Here is a 22,759-nt window from a genome sequence, read left to right on the forward strand (position 1 = left end):
TTTCCCTATCATAACACTGAGGCGGAAATTTTTGAGAGAAATCGGTATTTTTTTTCTGATTTCTTTTTCAAATTTTGAGGCCCTCTGGAACCCCTCCTGTGTTAACGCACATATCTCAAAATCAATTAAAAATAGTAAGAGGTGTACTAAATATGTGTACAAAATTTCAAGCTTCTATCTTGAATATTAAGGGCGGGGAAAATATTTACCAATGAGCCCCACAATGTCCCAGATTACTCCAAAGGACCCGAATGTATTACAAAAATTTCCTCAGACATCTCTATTTACCCTAGGGTCATGTTTCGTACATCATTTTCTTCAGAATAGAACAGACTTTTAAACAGTACCATTCACATGTCTCCATCGTATACCTGACGCGGCAAAATCGCAAAAGAGATTTTTGTTTAAAAAAAATCTCTTTATCTAACTTATTGCCCTTCTGGACCCCCCCCCCCTTCCGGTTTTAACGCAGAGATCTGAAAAATACTAAGGGATGTACTGAATATGTGTGCAGATTTTAATCTTCTAGGTGCAAAAATAAGCCCGCCCCCCCCCAAAAATAATAATATCCCCACAATACCCCAGATTCCCGTATAAAACACGATCTTAGGTAAAAATTCCGAGACATCCTATTTAACCTAGGATCATGGTCCGTACATCATTCTCTTTAGAATAGAACAGCCTTTCGAACGGTACCATTCACATGTGTCCATGATGTATCTGATGCAGGAAAATAACAAAAAAGAAAAGAATGTTTAATATATATATATATATATATATATATATATATATATATATATATATATATATATATATATATATATATATATATATATACCTTTTTGGTCCTCTAGACTTCCTGTTTTACCGCAAGAGATCTCAGAATAATCTGGAAAATACTAAGGGGTGCACTGAATGTGTGTGTGCAAACTTTTAAGTCTTCTAGGTGCAAAAGTAAGCCCGTCAAAAGAACAATAAAAATAGGCATAACAATAAATATTTTTTACTTATGACGTCATCACACCATATATGTCTCCACACAAGAAGGTGTGAAACCATACGTACACCGAGAAGGTAAATACTTTTGGGGAATATTTCCAAGACCCACGACGAAACAGTGGATTACGCCTGCAGGTTGGTCGAAAAGACATGTGTGTTTACTTTTTAGATTGTACTTAGGAGTAACTCAAACACCGTATCGATTATACCGACAAGGACATCGTAACACACCTCTTTGTTATTGTGCCGAACAAGAAGGGAGATTATCTCATCTCATATTTCAGTGTAAGTTAACTCCAGCCTACCGTACCACCCTATATACTGTAATTCATCATTTCCACCATACCACACCAGTGAATGTTCCCTTTCTCTTAGCAAACAATATTCGAACAGTAGTGTATCACCTCCTGCAATACATTATAATCAACAACATCACGCTTTAATTAGCTTTACTTAGCTCTTGCACTACAACTAGATATAACTCAAGTGGTCTATATCCTCCTGTAAGGACTGTCAATAGTACATCTACCCCATATCTACGAGTGTAACTGAACTGCCCAGAAGACTCAGCGTCAGGGCAAAACAATCCCAAGAACAAGAACAAGAACCATACGTAACGTGTTCTACAATGCCTCCAGGCTTGAAAAAGAAAAAAACGAAGTAGAAAGCTTTATTGGTACTTTTTAAATCGAATAATGAAGGCACTACCCTAGTGCCTAAAATAGGCACTAAAATGTAAAAGGGTTAAATATTCAAATTTTTCTTTCTGACAAAAGGTAGAATTTCCATGAAATTTTGCTTAAAATAGTTTTTTCGGGTCCGATTTAAAAGTAGAGGAACATTTTTTTAGTTTCACGTCCCAAGATTGTGCAACGAGGCTGAAGGAGACGGTGATAATGGAAGAATGAAGAAAGTGAGAGGAAACTAAAACCTCTGAGAACACCTACGCTCATAGTGCTTCTCTAGCACGAAGTCTTGGGACTCCACGCATCAAAGATAGAAGTAACAAACAAATCATTACATATATATTTTTAAATAAAGATTTATAATTTTAAAGGTTCTTTTCATAGTGTTTGTATGCTTATTTTGAACACTAATTACAGAGCTACTTGCTGAACGACTTTACAGAAAATAAATTACAATTCTTTATCTGCTTCCATAAAAAAATCGTTTTAAGAACGCAGCTTAAAGTAACTCGCCTTATGCACAGCAAAATGTATTCAAGTTTTATTTTCTGCTAGTTTCTAATATTGTCATTATAATAAGAAAATGTGATATGTTTATTGAAATCTCAAACCTTTCTAGAAACAAAGACCAGTTTCCTTTCAACGTCTAATGTAGAAAACTGGTCGGATGTATCACATGTTATACCAAAAAAGAGGAGAATGTTTTCAAATACTCTTACTTTTACCCAGCTGGTTTCGACGAGTTTTCCATAGATTACTTCTTAGTTTTCACTCCAAGGAAGGTATTTTCTGAGGACACTCGAATTAGCGTATCTCCTGAAGCAGATAGTTAACTACTATAGTCAATTAGTAGTTGTGATATTTTCCCTACTTCCATCATCGCTCTTTTAATCTTCCTAGAGAATTATCACAAAGTCTCGTTCCCCCCTATGTATACATAGATGTTAATAAATTGTTCCTTCTTATTTTTGCAGGTGCTGATATACATCTAAATCATGGCTAAATAAGTCCACTTACACCATGGAGAAACGGATCGTAATGAGCACGTGGGCGCACGTGGGCATTGACCCCATACAGGAAAATCAATGAGAGATATTCAGCATGATTTTACTGTAGTTTCAGAAACCTTCCCCTCCAATACCAATAATTTTACGGTGGCAGAAAAAGTTCTTTGCAACTGGTTGCGTGAAAGATAAACCTCGCCCAGAACGACCACCAATACGATTGGATACGTGTGTGGAGGCTGCAGTGTCTGTCGAACGTTCGCAAAAAAATTATTCGTAAGCAGTCACAGAAATTGGGTGTTCCATACTCGACATTGCAGAAACATAAGAAGCAGGATTTGCAGTTAAACTTTTGTTTGTAAAAGAATTGAGTAATAGTGACATGTGAAAACGTCAGCAGCCTTGTGAGTGAATGCTCAATGTCTTTACAAATCTTCCTTCAAGGGGGGAAAGTGTTTTCCTCCGACAAGAATGCAATATATCACAGTGAAAAAGGCAGAAACGTTTATTTCTGGAGTAAAGAAAACCCACATTTTTATGAAGAACTTGAACACAACCCACTACATGTCATGATCTGGGCTACAATGTCTGCAATCCACTAAGTAGGTCCATATTTCTTTGACCTGTATGCTGTGAATCACATTGTGTATCTCATTATGTTACGTTATTGGTTTATTCCATATCTGCAAGATATGGAGTACCAGCCCATTTTGCTATTGCCATTAGAAAATATCTCAATGAAGTATTTCCTTATAAATGCATTGAACGTAGTTCTGTCCATTTGTCTGCATCTTTGGAGCATTGGCCACCTCGTACTCCTGATCTGTCATCTTGCGACAGTGTATTAAGGAGTTAATAAAACAAAATGTAGCTCCCACACGCTACGAGACAGTTGAAATGTTCGACGTGCATCTACTGCCATCACGCCAGCAATGTTGAGGAGAATCATACTATATTATGAAAACGATGATGTACAGACGACACACTCTGGAATAAATAGCACAGAATAGTCGCACTACCTCAAAGTTTTCCTCTGCCATGATCCCACATTAATAAAAATGCGACCATTTATGAATATGCGGACACGCGATAGAGGGCAACGGGACATTGTGATCATCTGTAGATAAAAATTATAAAGAATGTATCAAATTTGAGACTTAAAATTACCGTAAGTTCCTGTATTCTAGCTATTTTGTTTACCTACAACGAAATTTTTATGTACACACTGCAAGATTACCATTCAATTTCCACCTCCTGACTGGCAAGAGTGCAGGGAATTTGTAAGGATGTAGGGTCATTTTTTCGGACTTAGCCTCTGGATGGCAGTCCAGGATTCTGTGACCAGAAGTGTACATTCTCAATGTAACGTATCTTGCTTTTCTTCCTCCTGAAATTTCAAAACCTTACCATTTTCCTCTAGAAACATCTATCAACCCTAACACAGCTTGAATTCCCAAAGGTAGGGGTTTTCATGTGATTCAGATCCTACGCTAAGCAAGAGGTTCACATCTCATAGAGCCTTGGCGCTGAAAAGGGACACTAAACCCAATTCAACCAACCTGTATAACGTATTAGAACTTGTATATTATTTACCTTATTAGCAGTGATGTAATGCTAATATTTTAGGCGTGTATACGCTCCATCCTTTGTTACACACACACACACACACACACACACACACACATATATATATATATATATATATATATATATATATATATATATATATATATATAGGGTGTTTCATAATTTCCTTTACAGTGCTTGGGGACACGAAAAGAAGCAAAAAATGTTTGTTACACCGAAGTCGATTGCGGCGCGCTTTTCGAGTTACGAGCGCTGGAAAGTGCAGAAATTTGAACTTTGAACATTAATAGCTCAAAGACTAATAGTGTTAGAAGAAGCTGTAGTGTGGTGAATTTCAGGGGAAACCATACTTGAATTTTTGAAAAATGCTACATTCAAGATATTCGGGAGCTTACGCAAGACTTAATTAAACCTTGCTCCATTTAATCCACAATTATCTATGAGACCTTGACTTAATTTGTGAAATTCTGTATCTACTTTCTCCATAGTCTTGAATTTAGTATTTCCCGACAAGACAGGTGTGGTTTACTCTGAAATTCACCACAACGTTTCCTCTAACACTTATTAGTTTTCGCGCTATTAAGGTTCGAACAAGCAGGATACGTATATGAAGGAACAAAAATAAAAATCTGGATGGAGAGCTACATTTCGGTGAATAGTTATCAAACAATTTAACCTATCAACCAGAGACTAAGAAAAAGATTACTTATAGTATCATAGATTAATATAAGACCTTAATTAACTCTCTGCGTTAAATAGGTCAGGTTGAAGAAATGGTTGTACTTCCAATCCAAAGCCAATTTATGGCTTAAGTAAGCCCTGATGCCTGCTCCGAAGTTAGAGTCGGGTAGTACGATATACCCATCTAAAACTTCAGTCCAATAATTTATTTCGGGTCGAGGCTCGTTTCCCGTAGGAGCAATTCAAAAAGAAAAAAAACACAAACGGCAATCTTACCGAGTGAAGTAGCTCAATTGCTAGAGCGTTTGCCTCGGGAGGTCGTGGGTTCGATTCCCACTGCCGTTCATCCGGACTGGGGTTTTCCTCAGTCGTACCAGGCAAATCCCGGGATAGTACCCACTAAACAGGCCATGGCCGATACCTTCCCAAATCCTTTCCATTGTTATTATTGCTGTTAGATATCCAGTATAAAATGGCCTCTTAGTTGTAGCTGGTAATTGTTAAATACATGAAATAAAACAAATACACACCCTGAAAAAAAAAAAAAAAAAAAAACGAAAAATAGATAAATACAAAAAGTGCTCTCCTCCTAAAAGTCTTTCCTAAAAGAAATAAAGTTCTAAACTAAAAAATAGAAGCTTTTCCACTTTTTAAATTGAAATTTGAATTTTTAAGATTTCTTTTAGAAATTAAACCGAGGAAACAAATAAGAAAACCCCAAGTCTAGCTCTTCTAGGTAGATTGCAATTTCCGTGATCAGACATTTTCTCAGATATTGAAAGGTGTTCCATCACTGCTTATTAAATTATTAAACCTTGTGCACATTATCAGACAAAAGGATTTGAAAAGGACGCTGCTCGAACTTATAACCTGATGTAATATTCCAGCATTTACTTAACCTGTGAAAGAAAAGCTTGAAAAGAACAGTGAGGATGACCGGCTATCAATTTTTAAAAATAGAATTACTCGCACAGCTGTTTCCAGCTAAATTTAAACCTGGGCCATTATTATAGGTGTAAATTCCTATAACAATATTAATATAAAAAATCGGTGAAGAAGGTGTGGAAACCTCTTTGCAGATCAGCCATCTTGACAGGTTTCTCTTCATTCGCACTACGCAAATATCGGAATATTAAAAGGCCTCATTTAATCTTCTTTGCAATGTCTTTAACGAATGACCTTATCCCCCTGACATCATCGTCATCATGCCGAAGATGCCATAACAACCTTTATAATGTGAAACCAAGAAACTAATAAATAAATATACTTACGTTCTTTTTCTGAAGTAATAGCTGGCAAATTAACTTGTCCTTTGGATTTTTCTTCCCTATTAATTCGATATCTTTGCTTTTACATTTTCGTCAACGGAATTTACACAGCTATTGCCTCTTTTCCATTTTAACCACATTTCTAACACCTTCTTGTATATCTGGCAAATTGCGAAGAACTTTTATTTCGTCAACCCAAAAAGAAAGTGTAAACACTACTAAGCAAATGAAGTTCAGTTACTCCAAGTGACAGCTCTACTGAAATGTTCAAAGATTGCTGTGACGTACTGTACGTTCTCATACGCTAGGTCTTTCCTGACTTTCATTTTCTACCTCCTTCTGTTAACAAATTTTCTTCAATTTTTTTCTTTCTTTTTTTTTTTATCTGAATGAAAACGAAACAACAAAGAAAAATGTTTCTGTTTTTACTCCATCCTTTTTGTTGTTGTTTGTTTGCCCAGTAACTTGCGGAAAAACTACTACTAGTACTAGCTGCTGAGTATTTATGAAAATCAATTGCCACTTTGTTTGATGTCAATTGCGGCTATAAATGAACAGTACTACTTCGAAGTTCGCTGTTGTATTTGATGGTATTGGGTACGACGGTGAAAGCTTCAACTAGACCGAGGATAGGTCACGTTGTTTTGTTATTTTTGTGAGGGCCAACTATTTCTTGGCGCAAATATATTCATTTAATTTCCTCTTAATCCTTGAACTAAAGTGAAGACTGTAATTTTTCGGAACTTCCTTACACGATTGGAAAGGAACTGGTTCAATCCCGTATTGTCTTGCTCAAATTGTATCCAATATGTAGACTTTCAATTTGGATCAAAGAGGGCCTGAAACCTGTGGCCATTGCTATGTCAAAACAGAACAACTTCAATGTCACCACCTAGATATACGCCCTACTCTTTACCCTCCTCACCACTCCCACTGATCTTTAGAAGCAGAAGAGTTTCTAAGAGTTTCCACAACATTTAGAAACAGCTTGACTTTATTTTATTATAGTACCAGAGATCAGCTTTCAGAAGGTAAGGACAGCGCATATAACATCTTGAGGAAAAGCCATTACAGGTTCAGTGATGTTTTCCATTATAGAAGGGATTCTCAGAAAACTCGATTCCCACACCTCGAAAACGCAAACATTTTTTTAAAAAATTAGATATCATTCGCGACCACAGCCTGACAAGTTGTTTAGTGATTTTTTTTTTAAATATGGTACATGAAAAGTAGTAGTAGTTTTTTTCAATTAAGTCAGTATACTATGAATCGAATGTAGCGTATACCCACGTACTTCCTAAATTTTAGATGGGTATACGATAGTTTCCAAAACTTAGAGGTGGATATACGCCGTATACCCTCCATTAAAATCTTGCTTATTAGACTGTATGACTTATACCTATTAAATATTCTCAAGTACAGTATAAACAATTCCAAGGAATCTTGATTTTTTTTGCCGTTTTTAGACTAATGTTCAATCTAAGAGACCAGAAAAGCATGGCCTGCGGACCACATTTTGAGAAATAATGCTTTAATCCATCAAATACATTAGTCAACCACTCGTGACGTGACGTATACTTACTTTTCAAATGAATTATCGCCAACTGCAATACAATATTTAGGGATAGAAACGTAATCTTGCAAGAAAACTCTTATGTCTGGGATCTGTATTTACTGCATATTAATTACGTTTGATAAATAACCTGGAGTTGTCTCGAGCCTTTATTTACGGTAACAGTACCGCCAGTCTTATAGTTCTGCTAGGTTTGTTATAAATAAAAACTGCACAAAAATGAGTAACAGAATTTTAATACAATACTACACTTACAATGAAAGCTCAAAATTGAACTACAGTTCATTTCGCGGTTATTACAATTCACTGACAGATTTTAATGTTGTGGGGAAAAGTGGATACTTATATTCTACGAATCTCCTAACATCACAGGATTATTTATATATATATATGTAGCATCAACAATTACAGTTCCTGAGAAAACCAGCGTAGATGCTGTGAGAATCACGTTTATGGGTCTGTGGCACATTTTTTTTTTCTTTCTGAATGATGCGTTTGTTGTGTATATATATGTGTGTGTAGGAACGTTGTGTATTGGTAGAGGTAAAAAATGTGAAGATTTATGGCAGTTGGGTCTGGCATAAGAAGAAACACTAACAGGAAATGGTCCAACATGATCTCACTTTTAAATAGCTACATCAATAATCTATATTACGGTGTTTACTCGCGTAATGGTCGCACTTTTTGTACGAATTTTTTAATGTGAAAATCTAACTGCGACTATTACGCGAGGAAAGCTGCCATTCAATATATCGCTATGATAAAACAATTTCGAATTTTGATATATACAGCATTGTGTCAACATAAAATCGAGGGTGGAAGTAGCTTACTTGATCTCTGTTGATAGATGGGTCACGATATTACGTCTCAATAAGGAAAGTTCTTTTGCTCGGATTCGCGCTAGATAAACAATTGCGAAGAAGTCTCGTTCACAAAGACAAAAATCCCATAGACTGTGACTTATATGCAGGGAATTTGTTTGGCGAATATTTTTCCTTCAAACTTAAGGTGCGACTATTACGAGAGTAAACATGGTATTATATAAAAGAGGCTCATTTATGCACGACCAGGCTCTACCACTATAAATTGAAATGTGAAAATTGGACAGAAGGCTCCATTTGTCATGAAACCAAAGGATAAAAAAGGATATTTCAAGAAACGTATCCTAACCCGAGGTAAAGGAATTAGTACCTCATAAATCCCTGAATTTAGGGGAACGAAACACTGCATATAAACTCATTAAAACTAAATTAGCGTTTTTAAAGAAGACCTCTCTAAAGGGGAAAGGAGTGCAATTTATTTAATACGCAAAATTTTGATTATTTGTCCATAAAATGTCCAATGTCTGTCAGATTTTGTTTCAGTTGGATGTGGGAAATTCAGTATATAAACTTTTACTTAAAAATGAGCGAACACGTTTTTCAGTGCTTTATAAAATTCTGCTTCTAAAGGTAGAATTTTTTTAATCAATATTGTAAATTTTGGTTTTATATTTACCAAACCTTGTTAAGAACGGACAGTTATAGTAATTATGATATTTCCACAAAGACCGGAAATTTGTTTCTTTCTTATAGTTTCCGTCCTACATTCTTGATAGTGTTTCTTACGCCAAGTTTACACAGAAACCTGTGACATTGGAGAATTCATAAATATATAATATTTATACATAATTGAACAAAATGTTGGAACATATAAGATATGTGACTAAAAAAATAAGAAAATTTTACATTCGGGGAGGTAGAATCTAGAGCAATCTTATATAAAATCTTAGCCTGATTTTTCAAGCAAACGCATCCTTAATTACTTAGTGACGGAAATCAAACTAAGTACTACTTGATTATACTTACAGCGTTAATTATTAAAATCACCTCTAAGTATAATTCATTAAATAAAACTTGCAAAAATGTAATTAAAAATTAAAATAAAAATCTATTCTTAAACATAAATCTCAATGTTTAGTACTATTAATTAATGTTTCGCAAACAGGATATTACTTACTTGTTATATTCGTCCAAATATTTGAACCTCCACGAACAAGTAATTTCTTTTGTTAACTTTCCGCCAAAAGAAGATAACCCAAATTAAGAACGATTTAACGGTGATTAGTGTCGCACTAAGGATTTCAGTAACGCATGATTAAATTTTCGTATTGAGGAACACTGTGTTGTTATCCACAGCTGATGTCTATATTGATAGAAGCAAGCCAAATCATTTCCACGGGGTTGTCCAAACACGTTAGCAGAAAAAGGAAACAAATAATATTAAAATATTTCAGTTGTATGTAAATCTTGGGTAATTCACAAACATACTTTTGAATACGGAAACTATGAGCATGCGTTAGTCAAATCCTTAATGTGACGCTAATTACACGTAAACTTCATTCTGAATATGGTCCATCTATTTTTAATTTCCTGCTACGCAATTTTACAAGCGACTTGAAAGATAAACTCTTTTAAATAAAATTATATCAAATAGTCGTTGTCTTGCGTGTTTACGCTGCATTTTTTAAAGAATTTAATATTAGAAGTGTGTCCTATACACGCACCTGAACGAAATATACGTGCAGCAATTATTAGGATGTTAAAAACCTTTTGTGGATTTGAGTACGAATAACCCAGATACGGAACCATTATTTGGAGAGTAAGGTGCAGGCTTCAAATATTTTACAAAATTGCAGAGTTACAATTAGTGACGACCCACTATTTCGAGGATATTACTGGTTTATTATTCTGGAAAACTAAATTTGTAGCCATATTTGAAATTTGAAATTGTAACAGCTTTCATAAAAGAAAGCACTATTTGATAACTAATTATGCAAAATCTGTAGTTCAGGACATTTAAGGGCTTAAATAGAAATGTTAAGGGAATTTACAAATAAAAAAAAAAAATTGAAACAAAAGCAAGAAATAGGTATTTGATGGTAGAAACGAAGAAAAAGCTTAATTTGAGTGTAAAGAATAATGAAAAGAATAAGTAAATGAACTCATTGATAGTAATTGCTCCTGAATCGTAATTTATTATGTACTGCAATTTCCTCCACTCAAAAATCTGCGTTTGAGAGACAAGAGAGAAAAAAAGAAAATTCCGATGAAATAATTACGAAATATTTTCAAGCTCACTACCCCTCAAATGTCTAGCATGTCTAGAGTGCCCAAATGACCCGACTGTATATAAATCTCTGTCCCGAAGAAATTTTTCGGGACTCCGAATGTCCTGTTCCCTGCAAATCGTAACTTAATACCATTCGTGCGATATTTAAAAAAATGCTGTATTTATTAATCATTGATATTGAACTGATCTAGTCTGTGACAGAACATATTATCTAATCTACTGACCTATTATATAATTCTGAACAAGAGCATAACTATGAAATTTTCATAGGGTTTTCTACTATTAAGAAAAAATCCCTAGGCATTCTGTATACTCATTACTGGGAGGTTACCTTTATAATGGTGCCATCTGTACGGAAATTTCATAAAATACTTGCGAGCCTGCGCATCAATGTCAACCGTTACATATCTGGGTTCAACTTGCTTTGCCACACTTTCTGCGCGTATTTCCTAGTTTTTACGCTTTTTGTATGTTGGAGATAGACATTATAATATATAATTTTCTGCTGCTTTTATGCATATTTATTAAGACAGTTGAAAAAATATTATCCAGCTTATACCCGTGTTGTTTCTTAAATCCTCAGCAAAGGTAAGAACGCGCTTATACACGCGAGGATACGGTAGTATTCTCGTCTTGAAGACATCAACATTTTCTTTAGGATACAGAAGTCTTTATTTAAGTCGGGAGAACCAAGGATGGGTTATAAAGTCCCACACTCATCTTGAGCTACAGTGAAACGCGCCGAAGCTTGGTACTGCCAAGTACCTTTTTGAATTCACTGTACATCAATTCTAGCTCTACTATCGCGTATTAGGAGAAAAGTTAAAATTAAGAACCCAAGCCTGACGGGTATCAGAAACAAATACCCAATAGAACACGATTTGAACGCATGTGCATCAACGACAAACATTTACAATGGAAGTTCTGAATAAGTTAATTTGCGTTCCAGAAACTTAAAACAGTAAAACTGATTCTGTTCTACCAAATAAATATTAACCCTTCGATGGTCATATACCTATTTGTCATCCCTAATATATGGAAAATCATACCAGTGTCGCAGGTATAGGCTACATTTTAATGTGGATACCACTTTATCCTACTGATGTTATGAACTATTAAATCACAGTCTATGTTACCCAGAAACACTGCTTTCTTAAGCGCAGTGTTAGTTTTCAATTAAAAGCAAATTTAATACCTGCTTTAGTATCATTAGATGATACAGATACTTGGTACGTGGTACTGAGAAGTATCTTGTGACTAAGGAGCCTTTAACTCAGATGAATGTACTGCTCAGCAACTATCTGACACAAAGTTCTGAACCTTTAACAACGAATATATTAACATAAATCTTTTATCTTTCTCACAATGATGCGAAACAAGTAAAAGTTTACCACTTATGATCTTGACTTTTTTTTTTTTTTTTTTTTTTTTTTTTTTTTTTAGTTTATTACTCGCAGATATACATTAAATTTCTATCTTTTTTGTTCGAATTCAATAACAAATGCTTGATATGAGAACAAATAGCTCTTTCTTCTTTCATTGTATTCAACGTATCAAATAAGTGATCATGCAATTTTTCACAACTCGACCGCTATTGGCTTAGCAGAAAAATGTATTTTAAAATTCCGCCCTATATATATATATATTATTTTCTGAAGAACTCGTATTTTTACTTAAGTGCACGTAGCTCAAGCCCTAATTAAAGTAGAAATATTAATTATATCCCATTAGAATTGCAAGTAAGTATCCTTTCTTTCAGTATAATCTTAGCCTGAATGTTGCAAAAAACAGGGAAGTAACGTTTCTTCTGTTATTTCCCTGTTCCAGGAATATTCAAACTAAACTTATACCGAAAGAAATGATAACGTAATTACATTTTCAATAGAGTATAATTCATATTTCTAATTTAATTAGGGATTGAGTCATACGTGTCAAAGTAAAAGTATGATTTTTGCAGAAGAGGTATCTTATAAAGGGCGGAATTTTAAAATACATTTTTCTGCTAAATCAATGACGGTCGAGTTGCCAAAATTTATGTGAGCACTTATTTTAACATGTTCAATAGAATTATTATTTTTCATCCAATCGCTTGCTTGTAAGCGTCGGTCATACTTGTGGTGATTTATTAGTGAAATTCCTCGTTAGTATGAAGTGAAATCACAAGTTCTTCAAAAATTTCCCAAGGGGAAAAAATGTATAACTTCAGTGAATGGACTGATCACCGGATTAATAATCTTCATATTTTACGGAAAGCTAATTTTGCTAACTATCTCCTAGTTAGCAAATTAAGTTTAGCAGGTCTTTTCCAAAAAGCTGCATTAACACCATTAGGTTACTGGAATATTATAAATGCTTCACGAATAACCAGTAACCCATGAACATTGTACGAACAGAAAATATTTTAAAACAGTAAGAGCTACAGGATGTTTAAATGCAGAAAAAATAAGCACAATTTTTCTTCCAATACTTAGTAAGAAAATATGAATGTAGCAAATTCAGGACATACATTTTCATATAGTACGGAATACAGCGCGAATTCTACTCCAACTCACACTATAAAATTTGAAAAAAAAAGAAGAACGAAAATAATTTTTGAAAATGAAACGAATAACTAACACTGAGGTAGCTTTTCTAGCCACAATACTTCAAACCGAAGGAAAAAAAATACAGACATGGCTTTGTTTTATCTGTCTCGTATAAAAATCTTTTCTATTATACCACTCTGAAAATGTCCTATATTTAAGTGACTATATTAGATTATATTAGTATATTTTAATTAGGATAGCACGTACTGAAAAATCAGGCCCTAAAAAAATGGAAAACTCTAACATTACACTCCATTCTGTTTTGAATAATAACATACAGTCATTAGAATACAGATATAGAGGGGTACCATTTTGTACGCTACACTAGTATTATTCTATATGTATTTATACTTGTATATATATATATATATGTACACACAGGATCTCTTGTTACTGAGCAAAAACAACGACTTACAAAATGTAATCCATATTTCTAAAAGTTTTTGTCAACGATAGAAATCTTATCACCATTTTGTGACATTCGCTATGATAATACACAACTTGAATGCGTCATAGCACCAAACTTTTCTTTCTTGTAAATATCAACGACTCGCGAACTACATTTTCAATACGAGATATAACCACTCACAACACAAGCACTCATGTAGGTCATTGTACTTTTATTTTAATGAAGAAAAAAAAATCGGAAAAGCTCAAGTATGAACTTGGTTCCGACACGAAAAAAGTATCAAATGTCCACTCACAAATCCATGCAAACTTTTCAATTCTTATTTTTTATTTATTTATTTTTTAATTCTGCTTGTGAAGACGTGCACTACCAGTCACAAAGTGAATAAAAAGACATAACTGAAATTAAAATGGGTGCTATTACGGAAATTGAAGTCTATTTTCTTCCTCGGGAACACCCTGTATTGATGTCAGGTTCATTACGGAATCTTCAATAGGTTTTGTTTTTGTACTTGTAATAAACGCTGAAGTAGCAAAACACGACACAAATCAATGCTGTAGGAACTGCATTTACATTTTTTTCCTTTACATAAGAATATTTTTTAAAAATGCCTCATAGTTTACGAAAAAAAAAAAAAAAACTCAAAATGAAATATAACGCCAATTAACAGTTCTTAGTACATAATATTGAGGTAGCGAACTGATAACCCACTTGCAAATACAAATAACCAACCAATCAGCGACTATATAATATACAATAAAAAGTACCTGTCCTGTGATCATGATAATCTGTCCGATTATGTGGCAAGAATATGTCGTTCTTGTGCGAGTAAGAGAGATTTATATTTTAATCACATTATTCGTAACACCACCTACATGCATACTTACACAAGCACACACTGACAAATCAAAATTGGGAAACCTTTCATTTTTGTGGACAGATGACTTTCCGAAATACACACGCACAGATATATATATATATTATATGTGAATTAGATAACCTACAAATTTGTTAAAACACGGTAAATAGAAAGTTTAATCAAAATATTTTTCACAATTGAAAATGAAACACATATTACAATGGAACATTGTTTATCCGGCCCTAGTTAATAAATATTTCCGATTAATATGAACTGAATTCTTGCAATACTGTTAATTTTCACTTGAACTTAAGTCTTAGGAATATCAATAACGATTATATTATTACGAAAAAATTATAGTAGGTCCTGCTGTACTGTACGAGGGAGGATCGGAAACTAAGGCCGATATTTCTGGAGTTTTGTCTGTATAGAGGAATGAGGAATGCGCGGTAATTGTAATACATGGAGTTGGCAACTATGCAGTTTCAGCCACTTACGGCGCTAGTTGTAGGTCAACACAAATGACAACTCATTTGGAAAACTGGTTTCACGAAGTCCGCTCAGTTATTCGATTTCTGTGGGCGAAACAGGTAACCGCGGCTGAAATTCACCGACAGCTGGTAGAGGTTTACGAAGAGACTGTAATGTCTCGTCAGCATGTCGCAGAAGGTGTCGAAAGTTTGCGGCTGGTAGAGAAAACGTCACCGACGAAGAGCGCAGTGGCCGACCACCACGCTGTTGGAGCAGTTTCGCCGGAACATCATGGACCACCCTCCCTACAGTCCGGATCTCGCTGCAAGCGATTTTCACCTGTTCCCGCACTTGAAGGAGCATCTAGGAGTCCGTCGCTTCACTTCAAACTAGGAGGTGAAACACTTCGTGACAACATACCTGAACACGCCAAGGACAACATTTTTAGCAGGAGGAAATTCTGAAACTCATTCCACAATGCGATAAGTGTCTCAACTGGGGTGGACGAAAAATAACCTAATGTATGTGGTATCTGTTGGCTGTATTGGTTATATGAAATGATGTATGCACGTTTCCTTGCAGGATTTGTAGCCTTACTTTCTGACCATTCTTTGTATTTTTCCGGTGAGTGTGTTCCTTTGTATGACTTTACGAAAGTTTTCTATGTTTATTTTCCGTGATAAAGCTTAGCGTAGAGCCAAACACTTGATCATACATGTATATGAATTACAACTAATAGCGACCGAGGTGTTTGATAATATTATCAAACGTTCCCGCATGGTTGTTCAAAATATCACTAAAAATATTTCCAACAATTTACAGTAAAAATGAATGGTTCATGTGATACTAACAATAAAGTAGAGTACATTTCTTTTGATTTCAGTATATATTCCAGTTCCAATTAGACGGATAACCAAAGTTCCATTATAGTACACTTTAAATACATTACGTTCGTCGTAGAAACATTAATCAAAAGTCCAGTAAATACATTTTGTAATTAAATGTCAACTTAGTTTACATATATATCAACAATTATTAAATTAACATTACCTAATAGGTATTATAATCGATCTGATTAGTACATAAATGATCAATCGCACAATCAAATATGTAAATAGTAATATAATTAGAAGCAGACAAAATTCATCTTTCGTTTTATGGGTCAAAATATTTGCCAGTCCTAAAAAATATATAGGCGTTATTTCTAATATACGAAAAACAGGTTTATGCAGCATACAAAAGAGCTTATTATAAATGATTCTAAAAATGAAATTTAACTACTTCTGTGTAAACATAATATTAATAACAGTAACAAATAGAGAGGAGTATACACACTCTCTAAACACTTCATGAATGTAAGTTTGAGACAGCGCCAAACATGGTTCTCTAAAGCATTTCTGCAAGGCTCGGTGAGCACAACCTTACAATTACAGGCTATTATATTGTGCAGCAAACCTGCTGCCCAGCTTGGAAACTTTCTGAAAATGTTGTTTCCCCAATGACATTCATTACTCAAGTCCACAACCTGGTCTCCTGTGTATCTTAAAGAACCTTGCTATCTTTATTCCTACACATTTAATGTTAAATTCACTACGAAAACTGAACATTAGATTGTGTATATGATTCTTAGCATGATGTTTTCACTTGACAAAACGCTTGTTATTTTTCTCGTATTTCAAACGGTTAACGCATTAAAAGCATGTAGAACGGGTAGAAAAGTCTGTCAATTAGAGATGACATGTTCACGGATATGGATGTTATCACTTTTATGAAACATATTTATGTTAACCATCGTTTGATTTCATTCAAAAATGGCTAATTTACAGACAGTAAGTGTACTCTGAAACACAAATTATTATAAATGAAGCCATTATATATATATATCTACTGCAATAGCTAGATCTAATTATTGTGTACGTGTTGCTTCGTATTTAGTAGACATACACAGTGCAAATAATTTATGAAATATATGAATACTAAATGTGACATTTATCAGTACCACTTGCTAGGATACAAAAAAATTAAGACGTAAATGGAAGGATATAAAAACTCTTATTTCAGAAAAATAGAAAGAGTCGCGTGAAATATACAAGATCACTTTATATGCGATTTCATTGCTTGCTAGTTTGGCCATTTTATTCTTATTTTGTTTTATTTCTCTTGTTTTCCGATGCGAGTTTTGTCTACTTCTTCTTATAATACATGAGTATTAAAATACATGAGCATTTTCCAAAATATAACTAATGCAATTAAATAACATCAACTTGCACGTCAAATATTTCATATTTTTTCCTTGACTACCAATTAACAGAAAATTTTCTTTCCATTGCAATTCAAAAGCATCGTGATGCAATCACAAAATCACAAGTCAATGTCAAAAACAACAGCAAATAATTTTGGATTTTTACTGTGTTGTAAAGTAGCTAATCCAATGAGTTAAATAGTACTCCTTTCAAACCACTTAGATCAAGGGTGTTCAGTATCTCACCAGATTCTCACTGAAATAAAAATTGTCTCTACATTATTCTATCACAACTAACAAAGCAGCAATTCACTGAGGTCAAATTGTTGTTATTTGAAAGGATACAAAACTACCTACACTGCCCCATAATGAAAACATAAAATCGAAAAAAAATATATATATATACTTTCACTATGTAACATGGTAGTGTTTAACATACACACTAAGTGTGTGTTCAGGATTAAAATCGAGCAGCTAGAGAACTCAATATCGTACAATAATAACACCGAGGCGTATAAAATGAGCGGAACACGTGCTCACGTGGTTCGGGGTGTAAGGTTCTTCAGAAGCGTCTAGAAAAGAGAACTTTGAAAAAAGGCAAAAAGTACATTAGTACACGGAGATAGATCTCAAATGGGTAAGAACAATCCTGGCTGGATTAACTTGGCACAGAAAAGTGTTCACTTCTGCGGCGATGAACCATCTTCAAGAGAATTTAATTTTCGTGGAGTCCCTTAGAAGTTGTTTTTATTTATGAACATATTTCTTCGCGCCTACATTAACCTAAATCATGATTCGCTCTGAAGACGAGTACATGAAACATTATGAACATTAATACATCAGATTAACTACTGTCACTATATATATAATTAAAAAAAGTCACGTCAGTCTTTGCTTTGGCGAAATACATCTCACTAGCTGTTAAGGAGCAGCAAAAAAACTCCTAACTATTAAAATGATTCCATCAATTCAGAGCTATCCTCAATGATGGAACTATTTATCTCAAGACTCTGGATACGTCTCACACGTTCTAAAATGAAAGCTTCAGAAATAGCGATTGATTACTATACAGAATTATTACGTAACAACGATATATAACTATTTCTTTAAAAAACAATAACTAATATTTCGGAGCACGGCGGCTCAATGCTAGAGAGCTCAACTCTGGTGCTAAGGATCACAGATTCGATCCTAGGCCGGCTTATGAAGGACAATATAGCGTCCATGTGTCTTTTTGGGATTCTCTCTTCCTGTAATCATTTCATTCACATTCACTACCATTTACTATCTGTTTTTCTTTTCACCATCTATACGGTTTGGTCGCAACAGAATAATATCGTTTCATATGGGATCCTGATCATATGCTGCAACCGAGAATCGAACCTGGGACTCACGTTTGGAAGACGATAACATTCAAGCTGAGAAAGTAAGTGGCTGAATATTTGAATTTCGGATGTCTAATAAAACTATGAGTAGCAAAACCCACTGAGGTTTCTGGAATGTCCATCAATTTTTGGAACAAGACATACAAACCAATTCCTGGTTATTTTCTCAGATCACGCAATGGAGAAGAACTATCTGTGCAGAAGGCCCATCAATACTAATTTTCAACAACGTTCCGGGACGAGATTTTTATTTTTATCGAAATCAAAGACACCTACCCTAGTCAACTTCTGAAAAAAGTATTGATTTCAAAAGGACGCTTTCACCGAATTATGGAGTCTCTCTCTTCACATTCTACCATTCATTCATTTTATTTTCAGAATTGATAATGGAATTTTCTGTACCATATTTCACGAACAGTGATAATATTCATAAGTAATGAAGAATCACGTAACTATAGTAAGTTGGCTATCTAAATCATAAGATATTGGTAATTTCAAGCAAGATTACTCCCAGATTCTAAGTTTTTAACTCTCCATGTAATTCTTCAAACATTTTTTTTTTTTTTAACAGAAAGGAAATAATAATATCCGCTGCATCATTTTGCTAAAAGCAATTCAACATGTAATCTAAACTCATACAATTTGCCAATAGAAATAATTTGACGAACTCCAAGTCAAAACTGATTTCATTACTTAAATATACTAAGTAAGTATTTTACAGTGTTACATTTCACGCAAGAAATAAAGAAATCTTGTTTATTTTAATATATAAATGTTTAGATTTTTTGTGACGTTATAGTTAACAAAAGTACAATAATCATATTGCACAGTCGATTCAAAAATAAATAATTTCATGGGAACTTCATTTAATGAGCTACTTAAATTCTCCTAAAAAATACGTCAGAAATTAAAATAACAAAAGTTTTGATATCAATGCTAAATAAATAACAAGTGGTCTTTCTAATAATAATAATAGTAAACCAAAATAATATCAAGTACATTAAACCTTAATTTAACTCTTAAATCATTTTTTTTTCTTTTCATTTCTCGATCTAGTGTACACAACCGCTATTTATTTCAAACCATGCAACATTTATGCCAATTATGGCCCCTAATACTTTGTCTTTATTTAATAATACAAGCAATTGGTTCAAAACAATCCAATTTTGTCTTGAAAAAACATGTAATTTGCTTTTCCCTGTAATTTTATCCAGGGTCGAGTAGATACCGTTTTCTCACTCAAATCATGTAGGTAATATCACAAGACATTGTATTTCTCCCTATGAAAGCCAATCTACAACAATATTTTGTTTCAGTCACAGAAAGTACAAATGCAAATTACAGCTGTATCTTTCGTGACACAGCTAAGGCACATTAAATTTTTTTTTTTCAAGAAGCTTAATTACAAGCATTACGTTCGTCTTCATAAAATAATTCCATAGGTCACCTAATTTTAGCGGAATTAAATTAAATAATATTCCAATCCAAAACTAAACTGCATTCCAACAAGGATTTCTCACATTAGACTCATCAAGATTTGTAAAACAATATTTCGTCCAATGCACTGGGTTTTGTCAAGGGCGAAGCAAGAGGTTAGTAGTTGGTGGGAAACGCGAAAGCAATGCAATTAACATCACATATTACGTGGCTAAAGACGCAATCCTGTGCAATGTACTGAAAGAATTGTCTTTTGAATGTAAAGTGTAAGGTCTAGGATACTGTGCAAAATTGCGTCTTAAAATTTAGTATGTCATGTTCGACTAACTTGACTCGACAAATGCATCCCTTCTTTCATTTCCGACCACAAAGGACTTTGTTTATTGACAAATAACTTCTTCCTAGTCTTTTAAAGGTTTAGTGCACTGGATGAAATAGTGACTTTTAGATGGTTCTGTTGTCAAAGGTTAAAAGCTGCTTATAATAACTGAAATTTTAGTCCGAGGTAGAAACAATGTGCAAGCAGTGTACCATAATACATTACATTAGGTGGAGTAGAAAGACCATTAATTGACTATTTTTTCCAACAAAAACACTACCAGCTATTAGAAAAAAACAGGTCGAAGACGAGTCCAGAGTCTTCGAATAGAACAGATTAGCAATCAGTTCGAAAATGCTTATTTTGTTTTCATGCACTTGGTAAATTAGTTAAACACACAACCACTAAAACTAGATAATTACAATTTCGTTGCCACATTACTCACTAAACAATATGAAGAATTAACGTAATATTTCATTATTAATATTGTTTTCAAATGTAAACAAATTAATCTTTCATTAAAGATAATAATTAAAAAAATGCATTTACAACTACTATAAGTTACACAGCTTCGACCTATAAGGCAATAAAATCACGCTTTAATAAATTAGATCACAGCTGTCCCAATTAGTATTTTATCAATTTATCAAATTCATTGTCAATCGTCATTAACACACATACACAACATACGCCGTACATTAATCAAAATTTACACAAATTAACTGTTTCCTTTGAAATTAATAGACTTTTAAAAAAAATCAAAACCGAAATCGTAACTACTGATTTTAAAACTATTTCATTTGTGTTTTTGTTTCATTTTTAGATTTAATTAACATGTTAAACCAGAGAAAAATGATTAGTATCGCAAGAAATCTCTTTTATTCTGCATCCCTGCCTTTATACGAAGTGCATGTTCGGACTTGTAAACCGAAATGCAATGTTACTTCGAGGAGAAAAAAAAAAAGTAAACTGTAATCAACTTGTTACTTAGAGTACTTCAATTAAATGCTCACGTTCCTGAGAATACAAGCGCTCTGATTCACACCCAGAGCATCAACGGATTCGGTTTGTTCACATAACTAATAACACAAGGAAAAAAAAAATTGAAAACAACTATCTACAAACACGAAGTTCATTGTACCTAAAGCATACCGGGACAACACACATACACACCCATGGCGCTCTCTCTTACTCTCACATTGTCCTTAATATCATATAATTTCAAGTACACTGACAACTTTACAGCAATGCTGCAATATTATATATCAATTGCCACAACCAGAAGCAAAATGTGAATTGTAAAGAAGTCGTAGCAAAATATGAATCACATCTTCAAGTCTTCAGATGCACCCAGATTTGCTAAGGTTTTCTTGATTCGTAACGCTGTCAAACGAGCAGCTGCGTTCTGATACCAACATTCTTTCATTAGTTTGGACATCACATGTAACGCCTGTGAAAATAATACAAAACACAATATATATTATTATCCTTATATACATATATTGAATTCATTATTGTTACAAATGAAATACACATAGTAGTAAAACATCGTTTTTCAATGGATTTTTACTTTTCCTATGCAAGGCTGACCTTTAGTTACATTTTAACCTTTAAACGTTAAAGGACGCAACTGCTGCATCAAGACTTTAAACCTTAATGCCCTAGCCCCTAATCAAGTTAGAAAGATAATTTTGGAATCAATGTATCCCTGAAAAACGTACCTTGCCGTCGATATGCATTTTATGTATGTGGGAGTACCATGGCGGAGAGTAAAGTTCGTGTTCTTTTTTCTTGCATCAGGTTTTTTTAGAGGGTCCATTCCCCCCTTGGGGATAAAGTCATAAAAATTGGTATGTGAAGCAATGAAGTAGTCCAGTACACCTAACAGTATGCGAAAGTACTTGGTGTATATATGGGGGCATAGGGGAGAGGCGAAGTTGGCCAATATTTTGAGCCTCACTTTTTTTTTATGTAAATTGCATTTCTTTTCAGGACGGTTCCATATACGACAAAACATCTTTTCACTGAATTGGTCTAGAAGCATAATTCTTGTTTCTGTATTTTCTACGGACGATGATAAAAAATGGTGTGCATACAACGTGATACTATGATGGTGGGAGGCCGAATGCACCCAGATTCAATG

At 34.0% G+C, this 22,759-nt stretch overlaps 1 protein-coding gene across 3 annotated transcripts in view; it reads right to left on the reverse strand.

The window, feature by feature from the left end:
- Positions 1 to 8,016: 8,016 nt before the first annotated feature.
- babo (TGF-beta receptor type-1 babo) overlaps positions 8,017 to 22,759 on the reverse strand; it is a 118,273-nt gene continuing 103,530 nt past the window's right edge. For all 3 annotated transcript variants that reach the window (XM_081744178.1, XM_081744176.1, XM_081744177.1), the window contains exon 10: positions 8,017 to 22,066. In XM_081744178.1, coding sequence (XP_081600304.1) covers positions 21,941 to 22,066 — 126 coding nt within the window. In that variant the 3' untranslated portion in view covers positions 8,017 to 21,940. The remainder of the gene's footprint in view (positions 22,067 to 22,759) is intronic.

Source organism: Thermobia domestica, chromosome 17, assembly GCF_964235325.1.
Source record: "Thermobia domestica chromosome 17, izTheDome1.hap1.1, whole genome shotgun sequence".
Classification (NCBI taxonomy): Eukaryota; Metazoa; Arthropoda; class Insecta; order Zygentoma; family Lepismatidae; genus Thermobia; species Thermobia domestica.